Raw genomic sequence first — 14,430 nt, 5'->3', positions numbered from 1 at the left:
TGGTGGGGCCCAGTGCCACCAGTGAGCCCAGTGCTCCCAGGGGTCCCAGGGGTCCCAGTGGTCCCAGTGAGCCCAGTGGTCCCAGTGTCTCCAGTGATCCAAGCGTTCTCAGTGATCCAAGTGTCACCAGTGCTCCCAGTGTCCCCAGTGCACCCAGTGATCCCAGTGCTCCCAGTGCTCCTAGTGTCCTAAGTGCGCAGTGCTCCCAGTGTCCCCAATGTCCCCAATGCTCCCAGTGTTCCCAGTGCCCAGTGCTTGTAGTGCTCCCAGTGCCCCCAGTGCCCCCAGTGCCCCCAGTGCCCAGTGCTCCCAGCAGACAGTGCCCCCAGTGCTCCCAGTGCCCCCAGTCTCTGGCTTTCAGGGTCTCACAGCATCCCAATTCTTTGCCTTTTGTGCCCTCCCCCCACCACAGTGCTGTGACCGTGGGCAGGAGGGCTCATTAGGGGGGCTCATTAGAGGGGCTCATTAGGGGGGTGCTCATTAGGGTGCCACCCAGCCTTCCCCCCAGCTGTACCCACACCCCAGAGCCCACCCCCGTCTCCAAGCCCCCCCAAGCCCCTGGGGTCCCTCCGGATGCCCGAATGCAGCCCCCAGGGCTGGGGTGAGCAGCCCCAGCTTCCCTAACGAGCTCAGCCTCGTTATGCAGCTACCTCCTTACCAGAGCCGGCTCCTCCGCCACCCCGGGCACAGGGAGGGGAGGAAGAGCCCGGGGGCTCCTCAGCCATAACCCAACCATGCTCAGCAGCCATTTATTTCCATAACCCTTTAAAAAAGAACCCAAACCCGTCAGCCGGCCCGCCCAGCCCCTGCGGCAGGCACACAGCACCTGAGGAGGAGGAGCAGGATGCCCGCGGGGCGCTGAGGGCCACCCATGGGTGCCAGGACACGGGGTGCGGGCCCAAGGGTGCTGGCACCGCGCCGCCCCCGTCCCCGTGGTGCTCAGATGATGCCGGCCGGAGCGAAGACGGGGGGGACGCAGAGCGACTCCACCATCTCCCAGCCGCAGGACAAGGGGGTGCAGGCGCTCTCGTGGTCGTCCTCAGCCGGCAGCGGCTTCCCCTGGCAGAGCTGGACGGCCTCCCTGCAAGCACGACACAGCCGGGGGGCGCGAGGAGCCCCCGCTCATGAAATGCCACAGGGAGGGCAGGGGAAGGGGATTTCGGGGGCTTTTGCTTCCCCAACTCCATGTGCAGGGCCGGAGCCGAGCTGCCCATGGCTTCTCCAGTGACAAAATGGCTCCGGATTTAAAACCTGGCTCGTTATTTAATAACCCCAGTGGCCAGGTTTTTATCCCGAACCCCTCAGGGTCTGCCCCCGTCGGATCTACCCCTCTCCCCTGGGCAGAGAGCCCAGCCTGGGGGCTGCTCGGAGCCTCCCCCGGGAAGCCCCCGGCCCTGCTGCCGAGGACGGTCCCTTACCAGGCCAGGCGCGACATGGCGTAGGTGACCTGTGGCTGGGGGCAGCCGCCCAGCAGGGACGGCACGGCGATGCTGTACGCGCCCATGTCCTGGAAGATCAGCCAGTCGCCGTCCTGCAGCTCGGGCAGCTCCACGCCGTCGGCAATCCGGTCCTCGGGGAGCCCCGGTGGACCCCGGAGGCTGCTGCACAGGAGGTGGTCTGGGCAGGGCTTCTGCAGGGGGAAAAATTGGGCAGCCGCAGGGAATGAGGGCACCCGCAGTACAGCGCTGAGCTGTTTGATACGGGGGGAGAACCTGGCCCCAAACCAAAAGAAATGCTCTTAAAATCAACCCAGGTGGCGAGAGCCTGGACCAGACTGCCTTGATGCGCGTGGAAAGCATCCAGTGCCCGGTCTGTCTCTGCTCCTTCACCAGCTTTAAAGACCAGCCTGAAAGGGTGGTTCTCAAGGTGGTTTGAAGGATGGTTTTCAAGGTTTTTAAGGATGGTTTTCACCTTTCCCAAAGGTTCTTTGGCTCACAGGTGGCCAGACAGCATCTGTACTGCCTAATTTACCACCCCACACTGCCTTGCCAAACCCGGAGGCAGACCCAGGCTCTTGCCATGGATGTTTGACACCTCTGAGGGCCCTGCTGGGCTGCCCTCAAGCCAGAGCAGATCCTCACCTTGTGCAGCAGGGGCTTCGGGCAGGGGCTGTCAAACAGGACACAGCTGAAGGCTCCATAGATGCCATCACTGAGGTGGTAGACGAGGCTCTTCTTGCTGCCGGACTCTTCCCCTGGGGGAGCAGAGAGGGGCTCAGGGGCCATGGTCCCACAGGCAGGCCGGTCCCACAGCCCCCCAGCCCCACGGACCATCAGAGCCTGGCTGCTCCATGGGAACCTCCTCCTTGGCCGTGATGCTGGCTGCGAGAGTGAAGGCCGAGGTGACGTAGTATCGCCCGGGTCTCGCAATGATCTCCACCCCACAGCCCTCCGGGAAATACGTGTCCAAGGCAGAGTTTATCACGGCAGCGATCTGGGTGGGGAAAAGATGTTCAACCCCGTGAGCTCAGCCTCGATGCCCGGTGCAGGGCAGGGAGCCAGCTCTAGCCTCGCTCTCTGCCTGCCCTGGGAGCCGTGTACCTCCTCGAACTGAGCTCTGGCGTCCTCGGTGCTGGGGAACCCCCCTCCGATGTCCAGGAGGTGCATCCGATAGCCCAGCTCCGTGCCCATGTCAAACGCCAGCTGCGCCTCAGCGACAGCCTGGGCAAAGCCCTGGGGCTCCAGGCTGCAGCTCCCGAGGTGAAAGCTGAGGGCACAGTCCCATTGAGCAGGGCTGGCCTGTCCCTTGTGGCAGCGAGGGGACACGGAGAGCCCCCGATCCTCTCCAGGGCACCCCTGCACCTCCCACATACCATCAGGGGTGAGACTGCCCAGCCCACCCCGCAGAGCCCCTCTCTGCAGGCCAACCTGCCCCAAATTGGTCCCAACAAGAGCTCCCCGCTGGGATGCCCACCCCGAGCACCCCGACGGAAGGACAACGTGCCGTACCTGATGCCAACAACCTCCACAGCCTGCTCCTTCGCTGCCTCCAGCAGGCGCCGGCAGGACTTGAGCGTGGCACCAAACATCATGCTGGGATGGGCAGAGGGGCTGGAGTCAGCAGCAATACCCAAAAGCATCCTGCGCAGCAAAAAAAAACACCATCTTGAGGGGTCTTTGGGCCCTCCACCACCCCACAGCCACCTCCCCAGCTCCTACTTCAGCCCCCTCCAGCGGGTCCCGCATCAGCACCCACCTGGCGTGGGGGTGGCTCCTGGCCACCTTGCCCAGCTCCACCTCGTTGTCAAAGGCCATCAGCCGCACGCCGCGGCTGGCCGCGTATTTGATGTGGGCAATCTGCTTGCAGGGGCTGCTGTAGAAGATCTTGTCAGCCGGGACCCCGATGCTCTGAACCGCTGTAATCTCTGTCTGCAGGGAAATGGCATGCGGATCAGGGGCACCGCCATGCTCGGACCTGGCCGGCTCCGGGACACGGCCACCGTGGCACTGCGAGGGGCAAACCAGGCACTGCAGCCTGGGCTTCTCCAGGGAAAACCTACAAAAGCTCAAGGGGATCACATTGAGCTTTGTCCCGGCAGGGGCAGGTTGCAGCGAGGTGTTCACAAGCAGCACGAGACCAAGAGGGGAGAAAAGAAGTGGGGCACGGGAGCAGGGACGGGGTTTGGGCACATCTCCCCCGGGAGCTGCAGCGGGAGGGTTACAGCCACAGAGCCATCCGAATCCTTGCACTTTCTCCTCCTGGTGACATGTCCTGCTTAATTACATCCAAGTAAGTGGCTTAACTTTGGTCCTCCCTGTGAGCAAACGGATGGATCAGGGAGCTTTGTGCTCGGCCCTACAGCCACTCACAGGCAACAGCCGCAGCAGCGGCACCCCAGGGATGAACCCTGCACCAGCCGAGCCTGCCAGCCAGGACACAGGTCACACAGAGAAATGTTGGGCAAAGGCAACGAGCCTGAGTCACGGACCAGATGGGACAAGGATCTCCGGGCTGTGTGGCAGGGTTTGACAGCAGGGGGAGACCTCTGCTGCTGGAGGTGGCAGCAAAAGGAAACCTGGGGATGGGGGCGAGCTGTGCCGCTCTCCCACGCACACCCTGGGGGTGCTCATCCCAACCCGTCCCTACCTTGTTGGCACAGGCAAAGCCTGCCCCCAGCTCGGCCAGCAGCCGAAGCACTCCTCCGCTGCTGTTGCACTTGACGGGGAAGTAGGGCTTCACGCGGGGCAAGGCCTTCAGGAACCGCAGGTGTTTCCTCACGATGTCCCCCAGGTCGGCCACGAAGAAGGCTTGCTGCTCGCTCTAGGACAGGGCTGGGGTGAGCAGCGGCCGCGGCCCCATGGCCGCAGGGAGTAGCAAAGCCGCCGGTCCTGGCCCTTACCGAGGGGCACGGCCCCACCAGGAGGTTCTCCAGGAGGTCCCTGGGGGTGAAGCCCTCCTCCACCATGGTGAAGTTGGATTCGTTCAAGTACCCATTCATGGCCAAAGTGCGACGGCACTCGTGTGGAGCTCCTCCAGTAGGGCGGAGTTTCTAAATATGAAACTCACTGAGAAAAAATAATAAAATATATTTTTTAAAAAAGGAATGCTAGTGGCAGAGCTCCAGAGACTCCCACAGCACCTCCCTGCTCCCCAAGGTGCCTCCCGTCCCTGTGCGTGGGCCGTGTGGGGCCGCGATCCCTGGGGAGATCTCCCTGCTGCTCTCCTCCAACCCAGCACCTCGGCTGGCAGCACCAGCACGGGTTAAAGCAGGCTCCAGGGGGAGGAGGAGGAGGCACATTGCCACATTTCTCTGCAGTGCAGAGCTCTGGTTTTGTACACAGCAGCAGCTCAGGCACCGAGGCTGCTCACAACAAAGCCACCATCACCGTGGAGCTGCTGGCCTCGTTATGCCAGGACGTGTTTCCTCACGCTGTGGCATCGTCAGATCTGCTCGGTGTTGCACGGGGAGACGTTTCCCTGTGGTTTGCCAACTGCTGCAATCTCACCGCCCCACGTTGCTGGACACACGAGCCCCACGGGAAGGGAGGCAGCCCCGAGGAGGCAGCACAGGGCGCCCCCGAGCACCAGCCAGCTGGTCAGAGTCCGACCCGTGCTGGGCTTCCAGTTTCACTTCTGTCCCGTGACACAATGCGTGGCACCAGGGTACAAGTCAGGCAGCCCTGTGGCATTTCCTGGCTTGCACGCTTCATGGAGCAGCTTTAATAACCCTTGGATCCAGCCCATCCCGTGACCTGAAGCCTTAACATGAGCTCACAGGAAACGTTTCCTCTCCGGTAATCCCGGTCCAGCCACAGGGCTTGTCAGGAAAATGCTCCCCCTGAGCAGAAGCGAGCAGGAGACGGAGGTTTCATTCCTCAGAGCTGCTCGCTGCCTCCGCTGCAGAGACCTACCTACATTTGGGATGGGGACTGGGAGAAGGAGCACAGTGACCCCGGGGCGGCAGCGTGCCGCCACGCACCCAGCAAGCAGCACCGGCACCCCCAGGGATGGGCAATGGGCTCTGAGGCTCCCGGAGCTTTGTAACCCCCTGCCCTTACCCTTCTCCCCCCAGAGGCATTGCTGACCAGCCCCCAGCCCTGCTGGGGCACACAACCAACGAGCAATGCAGGGGGCTGTTCCTGCAGCCCTGCACAAAACTGCTCCCTTGCACCCCCCCTCCTTACCGAGACCCTCAGGAACGCTGAGCTCCTGCAGCTCCCCATTGAGGCACTGACGGTGGGCTGCCTTCACCCACCACTCCCCAAACCCAGCAGCTGCAGGCATTGCCCCCAGGCCCCCTCCTCGCCGTGCCAGGCATGCCAGCAGCCCCATGCAGCCCCCCCAGCCCATTACCTCAGCCAGCATCTAACAGGCTGTGCCCATGAATGCCCCCCCCCCCAACAAACTGGCCTCGTCAGCGGCTGCTTATCCCACCCCGGCTCCCTGCCAGCCCCTAGACCTTGGACCAGCCAAGCCTGCGGGGGGAAGGGTTGTAGGGTGGCTGCATCCCCTAAATCCCAGCCCCCTTTTCTCCCCCCGCTCACAGCATGGCCATGGCAACAGCACCCAGCCGCGCTGCGCTGCCTCCGAGCATCCTTCATCCCTCTCCCAGTGCAGAGCACAACCCATCCCCTGCCCCCTGCCCGCTCCCACCCCCCCCGGGGCCGGGGCAGCCCCCACAGACACCCCATAACCTCACCGAGCCCCCGGTGTGCAGGCAGCTCGTCCCCAGGCTGGCAGCCCGGCCCTGCCGCGGAGCTGCTCGCGGCCGCGCGTGCATCGCGTGCGCGGGGATCCTCGGGGGGAAGAGTGCCAAAAATAAAAGCAGTGCTTCCAGGGAAACCAGGCTGCCAGCACACACAGGCTGAGCAGCGCCCGCATGGCGGCTGCTGGGGGGAGCTGCTGGGGCTGCCTCTGCCCTCGCCGTGCTGCTGCCGGCCCCGGCGGGGTCCCCGTGGGGTCCATTCATCCTGCGCTTGGACACGGCTGTGCGGGGGATTTTTTTTTATTATTATTATTATTTTATTTTTTTCTTGTTAATTTACAGTTTTCTCTGTCCGGTCACTGAGGTGTTCTGTGCACGGGGCATGTGCAGCGGGGGCCCTGCATGTGCCGGGGACCCCCCATGCCCATGAGATGGGGGCTGTGCAGGGCCCCGGTACAAATGGACCGGGGGGCACCGGGAGCTCAGCACCGGCCCCGCGCTGCCCCGGGGGGAGGCCACGCCCCCTATCCCATAAACCACGCCCCCTTCCACTAAGCCACGCCCCTGACGCATAGCCCCAGTATATCCTCTAAGCCCCGCCCCTACCCTCTAAGCCACACCCCCAGTATCTAAGCCCCGCCTCCTACCCTCTTGGCCCCGCCCCCTACCCGCAGAACCCTCACTCACTGCCCACGGAGCCCCGACCCCTCCCCTCTAAACCACGCCCCCTGTCCCATAAGCCCCGCCCCTCACCCCAGGCCCCGCCCCCTGCGCCCATTGGCTGCGCGGCACGCGGCCGGCCCGGCGCAGTCGCGGCCATGGCTCCGAGCGCGCAGGCGGGGGGCGGCCGCGGGCAGGCCCCGGGCCCGGCCCCGAGCCTGGGCCGCGGGATCCGCGCGGTGCTGCTGGGCCCGCCCGGAGCCGGGAAGGGCACCCAGGTGCGGGGATAACCGGGACTTCCCTCCCCGGCACCGTGTGGTCGGTACCGGGCCGCTTCCCCCGGCAGGGCCCAGGGCCTGCGGCCTACGGCGGGGCCTGGACAAAGGGCGGGCCGCGGGGCCTGGTGACCCGGGGGGGATGGGAGCGGGCACGGGGGGGGTCCTGGGGCTTTGAGGGGGGCATCCTGGGGCTCTGGGGGGGGTCCCAGGCTCGGGGGATGTCCTGGGGCTCGGGGAGGGGGTCCCGGGCTCCGGTGGGGGGGGTATTGGGCTCCGGGGGTGGATCCCAGCCTCGGGGAGGGGGTCCTGGGCCTTCCAGGGGGGCATCCCGGGGCCCTGGGGGGGGGGAACCCGGGATCTGGGGGGGGTCCTGGGCTCCAGGGGGGAATCCCAGGCTTGGGGGACGTCCTGGGGCTCGGGGAGGGGGTCCTGGGGCTTCCAGGGGGTCATCCCGGGGCCCTGGGTGGGGGAACCCGGGATCTGGGGGGGGGGGCCCGGGCTCGGGGGGGTCCCGGCCACAGCCCCCCAGGGTCCCCTGGGCCGTGCCACGGTGCTGAGCCGCCTCCTCTGCTCCTGTCCCGCAGGCTCCGAAGCTGGCCGAGGCGTACTGCGTCTGCCACCTGGCCACCGGGGACATGCTGCGGGCCATGGTGGCCTCGGGCTCCGAGCTGGGCAAGAGGCTCAAGGAGACGATGGATTCCGGGAAGCTGGTGGGTCTGGGGGGGGGGGGGTCTGGCTGCTCCTGCAATCGCAGCACCACAAATCTGCCCCTTAATAGGGGCCTAAGGAGAAAAAGCAGCAGTGGAGGAAGGGCAGGCTGTAGGGTGATGGCAGGGCTGGGGATTCCTGTGCCCCTGCAGGAGGAATGCTCTGTGAATGCATCCATCCCCATCAAAACTCCTCGCCTGCCAGCAGCCCCTGTGCCCTGGGTTGGCTCTTTCTGTCACAGTGTTTACATTTGTGGGGCGCTGCCTGGGCTGTGCCTTGTGAGCGCTGTTTGATGTAAAGGTTTGTCCTCAGAGCTGCAGAACGTTACGCTCATTCTCTGCAGCTCCTATCTCTTCCCGGGACGTCCGGACCCCTGTGGGGCTGAAAACTCTGTTCAGAGGTTTCGGCTGCGTCCCAGCTCTTGTGTAACCGCTGCTCGCCTGTAACTGTGAGATGAAAATAGCCTTAAGAGTGTCGCTGTGCTGTGTGAAGGACACTTTGGATCCGAGAGTTAGGCTCCCTAGTTCGTTTTCCAAGGATTTAATTATCTTTCTGAAATGACTGAAATCCCTTGGGGACACCTGAGAGACAGCAAACTGCAGTGACTTGCCCCAAAACTGAGCAGTGCAGAGCAGATCTTGGGAGTCACAGCTGGCTGTCACGGGCTCATAATGCCCAGAGGAGAATCTGCAGGCCCCAGGAGCCGTGTGGCTTATCTCCAGCTTCTGCTTCAAGCGTGCATTGCAACAGAGCCTGCAATGTCCCAGCTGGTTGTGAAAGATAGGGACGTTATCTGGCAGCACTGCTGGTATCTGCCACGTGTCTGTGGCAGCGGGCACCGGGCGCTCCACCGGTGTGTCCTGGTGGTGTGCTCTGGCTTCGAGTTATCTCACAGCCTGGAGCCTGGGATGGGTTTTTACGCTCGATTATGAACCATGAGCTCCTTCTCTGAACGTGGTAATCAGGAGAGGACAGAAGGGACTTGTTGCTGGCCCCAAACTCCTCCCTGCTCGCATGCTTCCTGCGCCAGGGCTCGTGTTTATGTGCTGTGACAGTCTGGTTCCGAGTCCTTCTAGGTCGCAGCAGGGTGTGCTGGAGAAAACAGCACTGCTGCCGGTGAGGAGAGATGGTTTTGGAACAAACACCCATTGTTGGGGCTGCAGAACAGAAAGGAACTCATCCTAGGGCACTGAGGTCATGATGTAGGAGGGACTGCCCAGCAGGGCCCAAGCTTGTCAGCAGCTCTGCTGGCATTTACCTTCACACACAGCTCACGAGGGTCAATAAGGAACTCCTGTGTTTTATCTTCCCTGGCCAGGATTACTTAGATGTGTGTGTGAAGGTACAAAGTCACAGGAAATAAAGTGACATTGATACTGCTATGTTGTGAGTTGTTTAAAAAACAAAACAAAACGAAACAAAAAAACAAGGAGACATTAGGGAGTTTGTTGTAAGGTTGACGTCCCGAATGAGGCACGAAGTGTCCCATTAGCCATGCGAGGTGTCTCATTAGCCACGTTGACGCCCATCCCCAGCAGCATTTCCCTGACCTGGGCATGTCTGAGTGTGCAGCTTTTGCCCTGCTAGGGCTGCCTGTGGGATCGGGAATGGCTGTTTAAAATAAATAATAACAATAATAAAAAAATCTGGCATGCGTACAGAGGCTCTGTATGTGAGATCAGGGTGTGCCCATCTCTGTTCCGCAGGTGAGTGACGAGATGGTGGTGGAGCTGATCGAGAACAACCTGGACACCCCTCCCTGCAAGAACGGCTTCCTCCTGGACGGCTTCCCGCGCACGGTGAAGCAGGCTGAGATGGTGCGTGAGCCGGGGCAGTCCCTGAGCAGGGGCATCTCCTTCCTCGGGAATCGGGGCTCCCTGGGCATCTGCCCCTCTGACTCGGGGTTTTTTGTTGTAGCTGGATGAGCTCCTGGAGAAGAGGAGGGAGAAGCTGGACTCCGTCGTCGAGTTCAGCATCCCCGACTCCTTGCTCATCCGGAGAATCACCGGACGGTAACTCCTCTCTCCTGAATGCTCTGTGCCTGGGGTGGGATTTCCCAGTTAAGGGAGGGTGTCCTTGTTTTGGTTCCCGTTGGTTATTCTCGTGGTGCTTAGGGCTGGCTGCGGTGCTGGTCTGTGTTAGATTCCTGCTCTGTTTGAGCCTGCCTCTCCGGGGCCAGCCTCGAGCAGAGCCCGTTGCTGATAGGAGCCAGCGTCCTGGTGAGCCAGCTCAGCCTTTAGGTCTGACAGCTGAAGTCTTCATGCTCCAGCTTCTTGGTGCTGTTACATCTCCCTTATGCAAGCCGTTGCAGAAGTGTTTGGGCACTGCTGAACATTCTGTCCAGGGTCAGGCATGGCTGTGCAGACACAGACGTCTGCTGCTGTTACACCATCACGCCGTGTCCCTGGGAGCTAGCCCCCCTGCCCCAGTAAAGCAGCCCTTCTCCACCCACCAAAAAGCAGCTGCTCTTGTTTTTTCCAAGCACCTGAAGAAGCCATTGGTACAGAAATAACCAGAAGATATTTTCCTAACCAGGAGAGGCTAACTGTTTGCGTTGCAGGTGTCTTTGTGCTGATGACTGGCACGATCAGGAGACCTGTCCTGGCACCGGGCTCCTCTGCTGACACTTGCTTTCTGCCGTAGGCTGATTCACCCAGCGAGTGGCCGCTCGTATCACGAGGAGTTCAGACCCCCCAAAGAGCACATGAAGGATGATGTATGTGAGCTCCCGAGGCCGCAGCTTACCTTGCTTTGGGTTTAGCTGATGCTTTGCAGCTGGAAAAAAAAACTTCTTTTTTCCTTCTCTTGTGCTTTCTGTCCTGCCTTTCTGGGGAGCGTGGGGAGCTGCCTGGGCCAACGGCACCGCAGGGAGCAAGGCATGGAGGGATGAGTGAGGGGCACGGCCCTCCTGCAGAGCTGGCCCAGGCTCTGCCACGTCACGACTTGGTGGCCTCTGTCCATAGCTGAACTTGCAGCGGGCTGCGCCTGATTTCCCTCCTGGGGAGCACCCGTAGCTGGCATTTGGTCCTGAGGATCCTTGGGCTCCTTTTAGCGAGCAGAGCGGTGCGTGGGGGAAAGACTGACGCTGAATCCTCTCTTCGGTGACAGCTCTGGGACTCGGTTCGATGCCCTGGGCTCGCCCTGCTCTCCTGGGGACTCGCCTCTGCAGCTCTGCCGTGTAGCCTGCCGTGAAGGAGGGGCGCAGGGGTTGTCAGAGCTGCTCAGAGAAGGGGGGAGCACACCGGGCTGCAGCTAGCTGGAGACTGTCCCCTTGCTTCTCCCAGGTCACCGGAGAGCCCCTGATCCGCCGCTCGGATGACAACGAAGCAGCCTTGAAAACCCGCCTGAAGGCCTACCACACGCAGACCTCCCCCCTGGTCTCCTACTACAGCAAGCGAGGGATCCACACGGCGGTCGATGCCTCCCAGTCTCCCGACGTGGTGTTTGCTAGCATCCTGGCAGCCTTCTCGAAAGCAACATGTAAAGACCTGGTTATGTTTGTTTAGGGCTCCGTCCCAGGACGGGGCTCTCCTTGTCTGTCTCTCTCCACCTCTCTCCGTCTCTCTCTCTCTGTGTCTGTCCGTTTGTGGCCAGGGAGGGTGAAGAGCTAAGCAGAGTAGAAGAGGGAATGCTGAAGCCCAAGGCAGGGCTTTGCCAATTCTCTATTAAACGAGCTGTTAACGGTCTCTATCTCGGTACGAGTGTCCGTTTGTGTGCACGTGTGGGCGGTTTGGCCCCTAGATGTCGCAGCGAGCCTGAGCACCGGCTGCCTGCTGCCAGCAGCGGGGTTTGCACCCCTGTGGGTCAAAAGGCTTTTGTTTCATCCCGGAGCTGCAGCTCCCCGGGGGAAGCAGCTGCACCTCCAGCTGTCCCTGGCTGCTGCACAGGGGATGAGCAGGAGATTGGAGATGAGGCCTGAGCAGGGTACCCGATAGGGGATGCTCTGTCAGCTGCAGGAAGCAAAATGGGCTTGTGGGGGGCGTGTGAAGGGCTGTGTGTGTCCTCGGGGGGAGCAGCAGCGGGAGGCAGAGCTTGGCTGTGAGCGTGTGCAGAGCTGGGTGAGGGTTTGTTCTTGCTGAATGTGTGGTATTCTGGGTGATGCAGCAGTCTGTGAGAGCACAGATCACTTCTTCCCCCGTTCTGATGGTGTTTGTAGGGCAAAAAAATGGGTGGGTGCAAGCTGGGGGTTCACTGTGGACCCTAAACCTTTTCCAGTTGAGGTATGCACCCCAATATAGTGATTATTAGTGAGAAAGGATTTTTAATGAAGTCCCTGGTCACAGCCAGGCGGTCTCCACATAGCAATTTGTCATGTCCTGAGGACAAGCAGTGGATCTGGGTGGTGGTTTTCTCACTGCCCTCTTCCCTTGACTTTGGCCAAGGAGGTGAAGACGTGTTTAGCTTCCCCTGATCCCAAAGTCTAAATAAAACCTTATTGCAAAACAAACGCTTTTTTTTTTTCAAGGCCTGGGAGACACAGCTACTAACTGCTAGCATCACGTGCCCTTGAGCCAGTGCCCTTTGTTGTGAGCTCATGGAAATGTGCTCGTTCCTTGAGCAAATCGAGCAGCGCTGTCCGGCTGAGGACACCGCACACCGTGCTTGGTGCCCGGGCACAGGGGAGGGTGTCACTGAGCACCCTCCTCCCAGGAGATGCCACGTCTCCCTCTGCCCTGAGCTGCTGTGTGTCTGTAGCAGGTGCCCAGCCCTCAGGAAACCATTGCTGTTTTTCTTGGTAACTTCTCTTTTGGCTGAAAACGACTCTGTCCTCGTATATCCTTTCCAGGGAAGCAGCCCTCTTCCCTTTCAGCAAACTGGAAATGATGCTAGAAACTGAAAGCAGTTGGCTTGTTGCTCTTGAAAGCATGTGAGTGTGGGGACAGGGGATTTGAAAGTAGCTAAGGGTGCTGATTTCGTCAGCAGCCCGAGTTTCCACAGGTGGCTGTTACCTTGTCTCTTGTCTCACTTTCCTGTGAAAGGGCAGCCCCGCTGCGTGGAGGCCACGTGTGGGAAGGGGGGGGACAGTGCAGAGCTGCTGCAATCCACAGTAGTGGAAAATGTGCGTTGGGGCTGCCCCTGTGTCAGTGACTGTAAAGAAACCGAGTGGAGCAGCTTTTATCTCAGCATCTCAGGAGAGTCAAAGAAAGCTGCGGTGCCCTGCTCGCTGCCGTGCTGGCAGGAGGGGTTCCTGGCCGGGTGGTGCCCCTGGCCTTGGTTTTACCCCCCAGCAAGAGCAATGTGTGCTTCCCCTCTGCTCCTTCTCCCCTTCGTGTTTACTCTGCATCCAGCTCAGCAGCCCTCTTCTGCCATAAACCGTGATTCTTTTTGTTTTGGTTTGTTTTTTTTCCCCCTAAATCTATTTTTTTTTTTGTTCCCATTTATTCCAGCTGAGTGACTTCGTGAACCAGATGAGAAACCGCCAAGCTGCACGCTGCTACATCACCCACTGCAGCCCTCCCCGGGGCAGGGGGGGCAGGGAGGGCAGCTGGGGGGGGGATTGATGGGAGGGGGAGAGGAGGTGGAAAACAAGGGGGTTGGGGGTTGATTTGGTTGGTATTTGTCTGGATTTCTTACTCAGCAGAATCATTTTGAAGAGGAGATTACCTTCTCCTTAGGAATCAGTGTTTGGAAGGCAAAATAATTGTACAGAGAGAAAAAATCCGTGCTGCAGCCCATACCCAGGTCCTTGGTGTGCTCGGAGGGGGGGCTGGATGCTGTCCCGGGCTCCTCCGGGACTTTCAGGGCTTTTCTTACTGCTCTTAGCTGGAAGCCACCGCGAGGTTTACCTTGATTCTAAAGCTGCTTCCTGTCAGCGAGGACCAAAATGAACAAACAACTCATTTCTGAAGTAGAAAGGGGAAAAAAAAAAATGCCATGGTATTTTCCTGGAAGTTTAGTTTTTCTTGTTCTGCTGCATTCCTCAAGCCTCGGGGCACAGAGGCGGCTCGAGGTTTTTCTGCTGGTGAACTGAGGGGCTGCGGCTCTAGTCCAAGCCTGCCTTACCTGGCGTTGGGGTGGCTTTCCTGTGATCTTGACCAAGCTGGAATTCACATAATGCTGAAGAAATGCAAAAGAGACTTTCTTAATTGACTGCGTAAATAACACTTAATTGTTAGGGTTTTTTTTGCATTTCTTTCTAGATCAAATGGTGCCTTGTCTAACCTCTGAATCAATAATAAAATAACCTCTTTACACTTCGTATCTGTTGCTGCGTCCTCTTTGACCTGCAGACGGTGGAAGAAGGGAAGCAGATGACAGCTGACTAACAATTGGATGGGGTGGATCCCCTGGCCTGATCCTATCTCGAGGATGTTTTTCTGCGCAGCTAAAAATGCGGCTTGTAATTCCTTTTATTTTCCCTGCTGAGAGTGCTCCAGTGCCTTGTATCTCCATAGCAATGGTGTCTGGCTGCTTGTCTCCCATTTCTTCGTGTCTGGTGCTGAAAGCACAGCCCCTGTGTATCTTGACCCCTTCTGGTCAGCGCTCCTTTCAGGTATTTCCACAACTGATGTAATTCCTCGCCTTTTCCCCTGCCTCTCCTCTCACCGCCGGTGTGGGGATGAGCTGAGTTCTTTTTCCTGCAGTAACTGCAAGGCAAATGTTGTCTCCTGGTTCTGCTCGCTCGCTTTCTGCCTTTCG

At 60.1% G+C, this 14,430-nt stretch overlaps 2 protein-coding genes across 3 annotated transcripts; one reads left to right on the top strand and one right to left on the bottom strand.

Moving 5' to 3' along the window:
• Nucleotides 1-735: 735 nt before the first annotated feature.
• Nucleotides 736-6,224, bottom strand: AZIN2 (antizyme inhibitor 2). Its single transcript, XM_068657868.1, has 10 exons — nt 6,140-6,224; nt 4,340-4,505; nt 4,087-4,260; nt 3,196-3,368; nt 2,949-3,080; nt 2,541-2,706; nt 2,271-2,433; nt 2,082-2,194; nt 1,419-1,630; nt 736-1,081 (listed from the first exon to the last, which is right to left on the bottom strand). Exons 2-10 carry the CDS (start codon nt 4,436-4,438, stop codon nt 940-942), a joined length of 1,374 nt encoding a protein of 457 aa, XP_068513969.1. The 5' UTR covers nt 4,439-4,505; nt 6,140-6,224; the 3' UTR covers nt 736-939.
• A 699-nt stretch (nt 6,225-6,923) lies between these two features.
• On the top strand, nt 6,924-13,988 carry AK2 (adenylate kinase 2). 2 transcript variants are annotated; one of them, XM_068657800.1, is made up of 7 exons: nt 6,924-7,083; nt 7,668-7,793; nt 9,498-9,608; nt 9,709-9,803; nt 10,435-10,507; nt 11,076-11,271; nt 13,179-13,988. In XM_068657800.1, the coding sequence occupies exons 1-7, from the start codon at nt 6,964-6,966 to the stop codon at nt 13,184-13,186; spliced, it is 729 nt and encodes a 242-aa protein (XP_068513901.1). In that variant the 5' UTR covers nt 6,924-6,963; the 3' UTR covers nt 13,187-13,988. The 2 variants fall into 2 exon arrangements, with proteins under 2 accessions (XP_068513901.1, XP_068513900.1); XM_068657799.1 differs by lacking the exon at nt 13,179-13,988 and having other exon boundaries at nt 11,076-11,477.
• Nucleotides 13,989-14,430: the final 442 nt, after the last annotated feature.

Source organism: Anas acuta, chromosome 21 (assembly GCF_963932015.1).
Source record: "Anas acuta chromosome 21, bAnaAcu1.1, whole genome shotgun sequence".
NCBI lineage: Eukaryota > Metazoa > Chordata > Aves > Anseriformes > Anatidae > Anas > Anas acuta.
Note: the sequence above shows the minus strand (reverse complement) of the source record. Positions and strands in the feature narration are given on the sequence as shown.

What these genes read in the sequence shown, in the direction of transcription:
- AZIN2 (XM_068657868.1), bottom strand. Translation starts at nt 4,438, where the DNA reads ATGAATGGGTACTTGAACGAATCCAACTTCACCATGGTGGAGGAGGGC. An exon ending in GGAGCAGCCAGGCTCTGATG is followed by an intron (nt 2,195 to 2,270) that starts GTCCGTGGGGCT and finishes CTGCTCCCCCAG; the next exon opens with GGGAAGAGTCCGGCAGCAAG. An exon ending in GCCATGTCGCGCCTGGCCTG is followed by an intron (nt 1,082 to 1,418) that starts GTAAGGGACCGT and finishes TCGTGCTTGCAG; the next exon opens with GGAGGCCGTCCAGCTCTGCC.
- AK2 (XM_068657799.1), top strand. Translation starts at nt 6,964, where the DNA reads ATGGCTCCGAGCGCGCAGGCGGGGGGCGGCCGCGGGCAGGCCCCGGGC. An exon ending in GAGCCGGGAAGGGCACCCAG is followed by an intron (nt 7,084 to 7,667) that starts GTGCGGGGATAA and finishes CCTGTCCCGCAG; the next exon opens with GCTCCGAAGCTGGCCGAGGC. An exon ending in CGGTGAAGCAGGCTGAGATG is followed by an intron (nt 9,609 to 9,708) that starts GTGCGTGAGCCG and finishes TTTTTGTTGTAG; the next exon opens with CTGGATGAGCTCCTGGAGAA.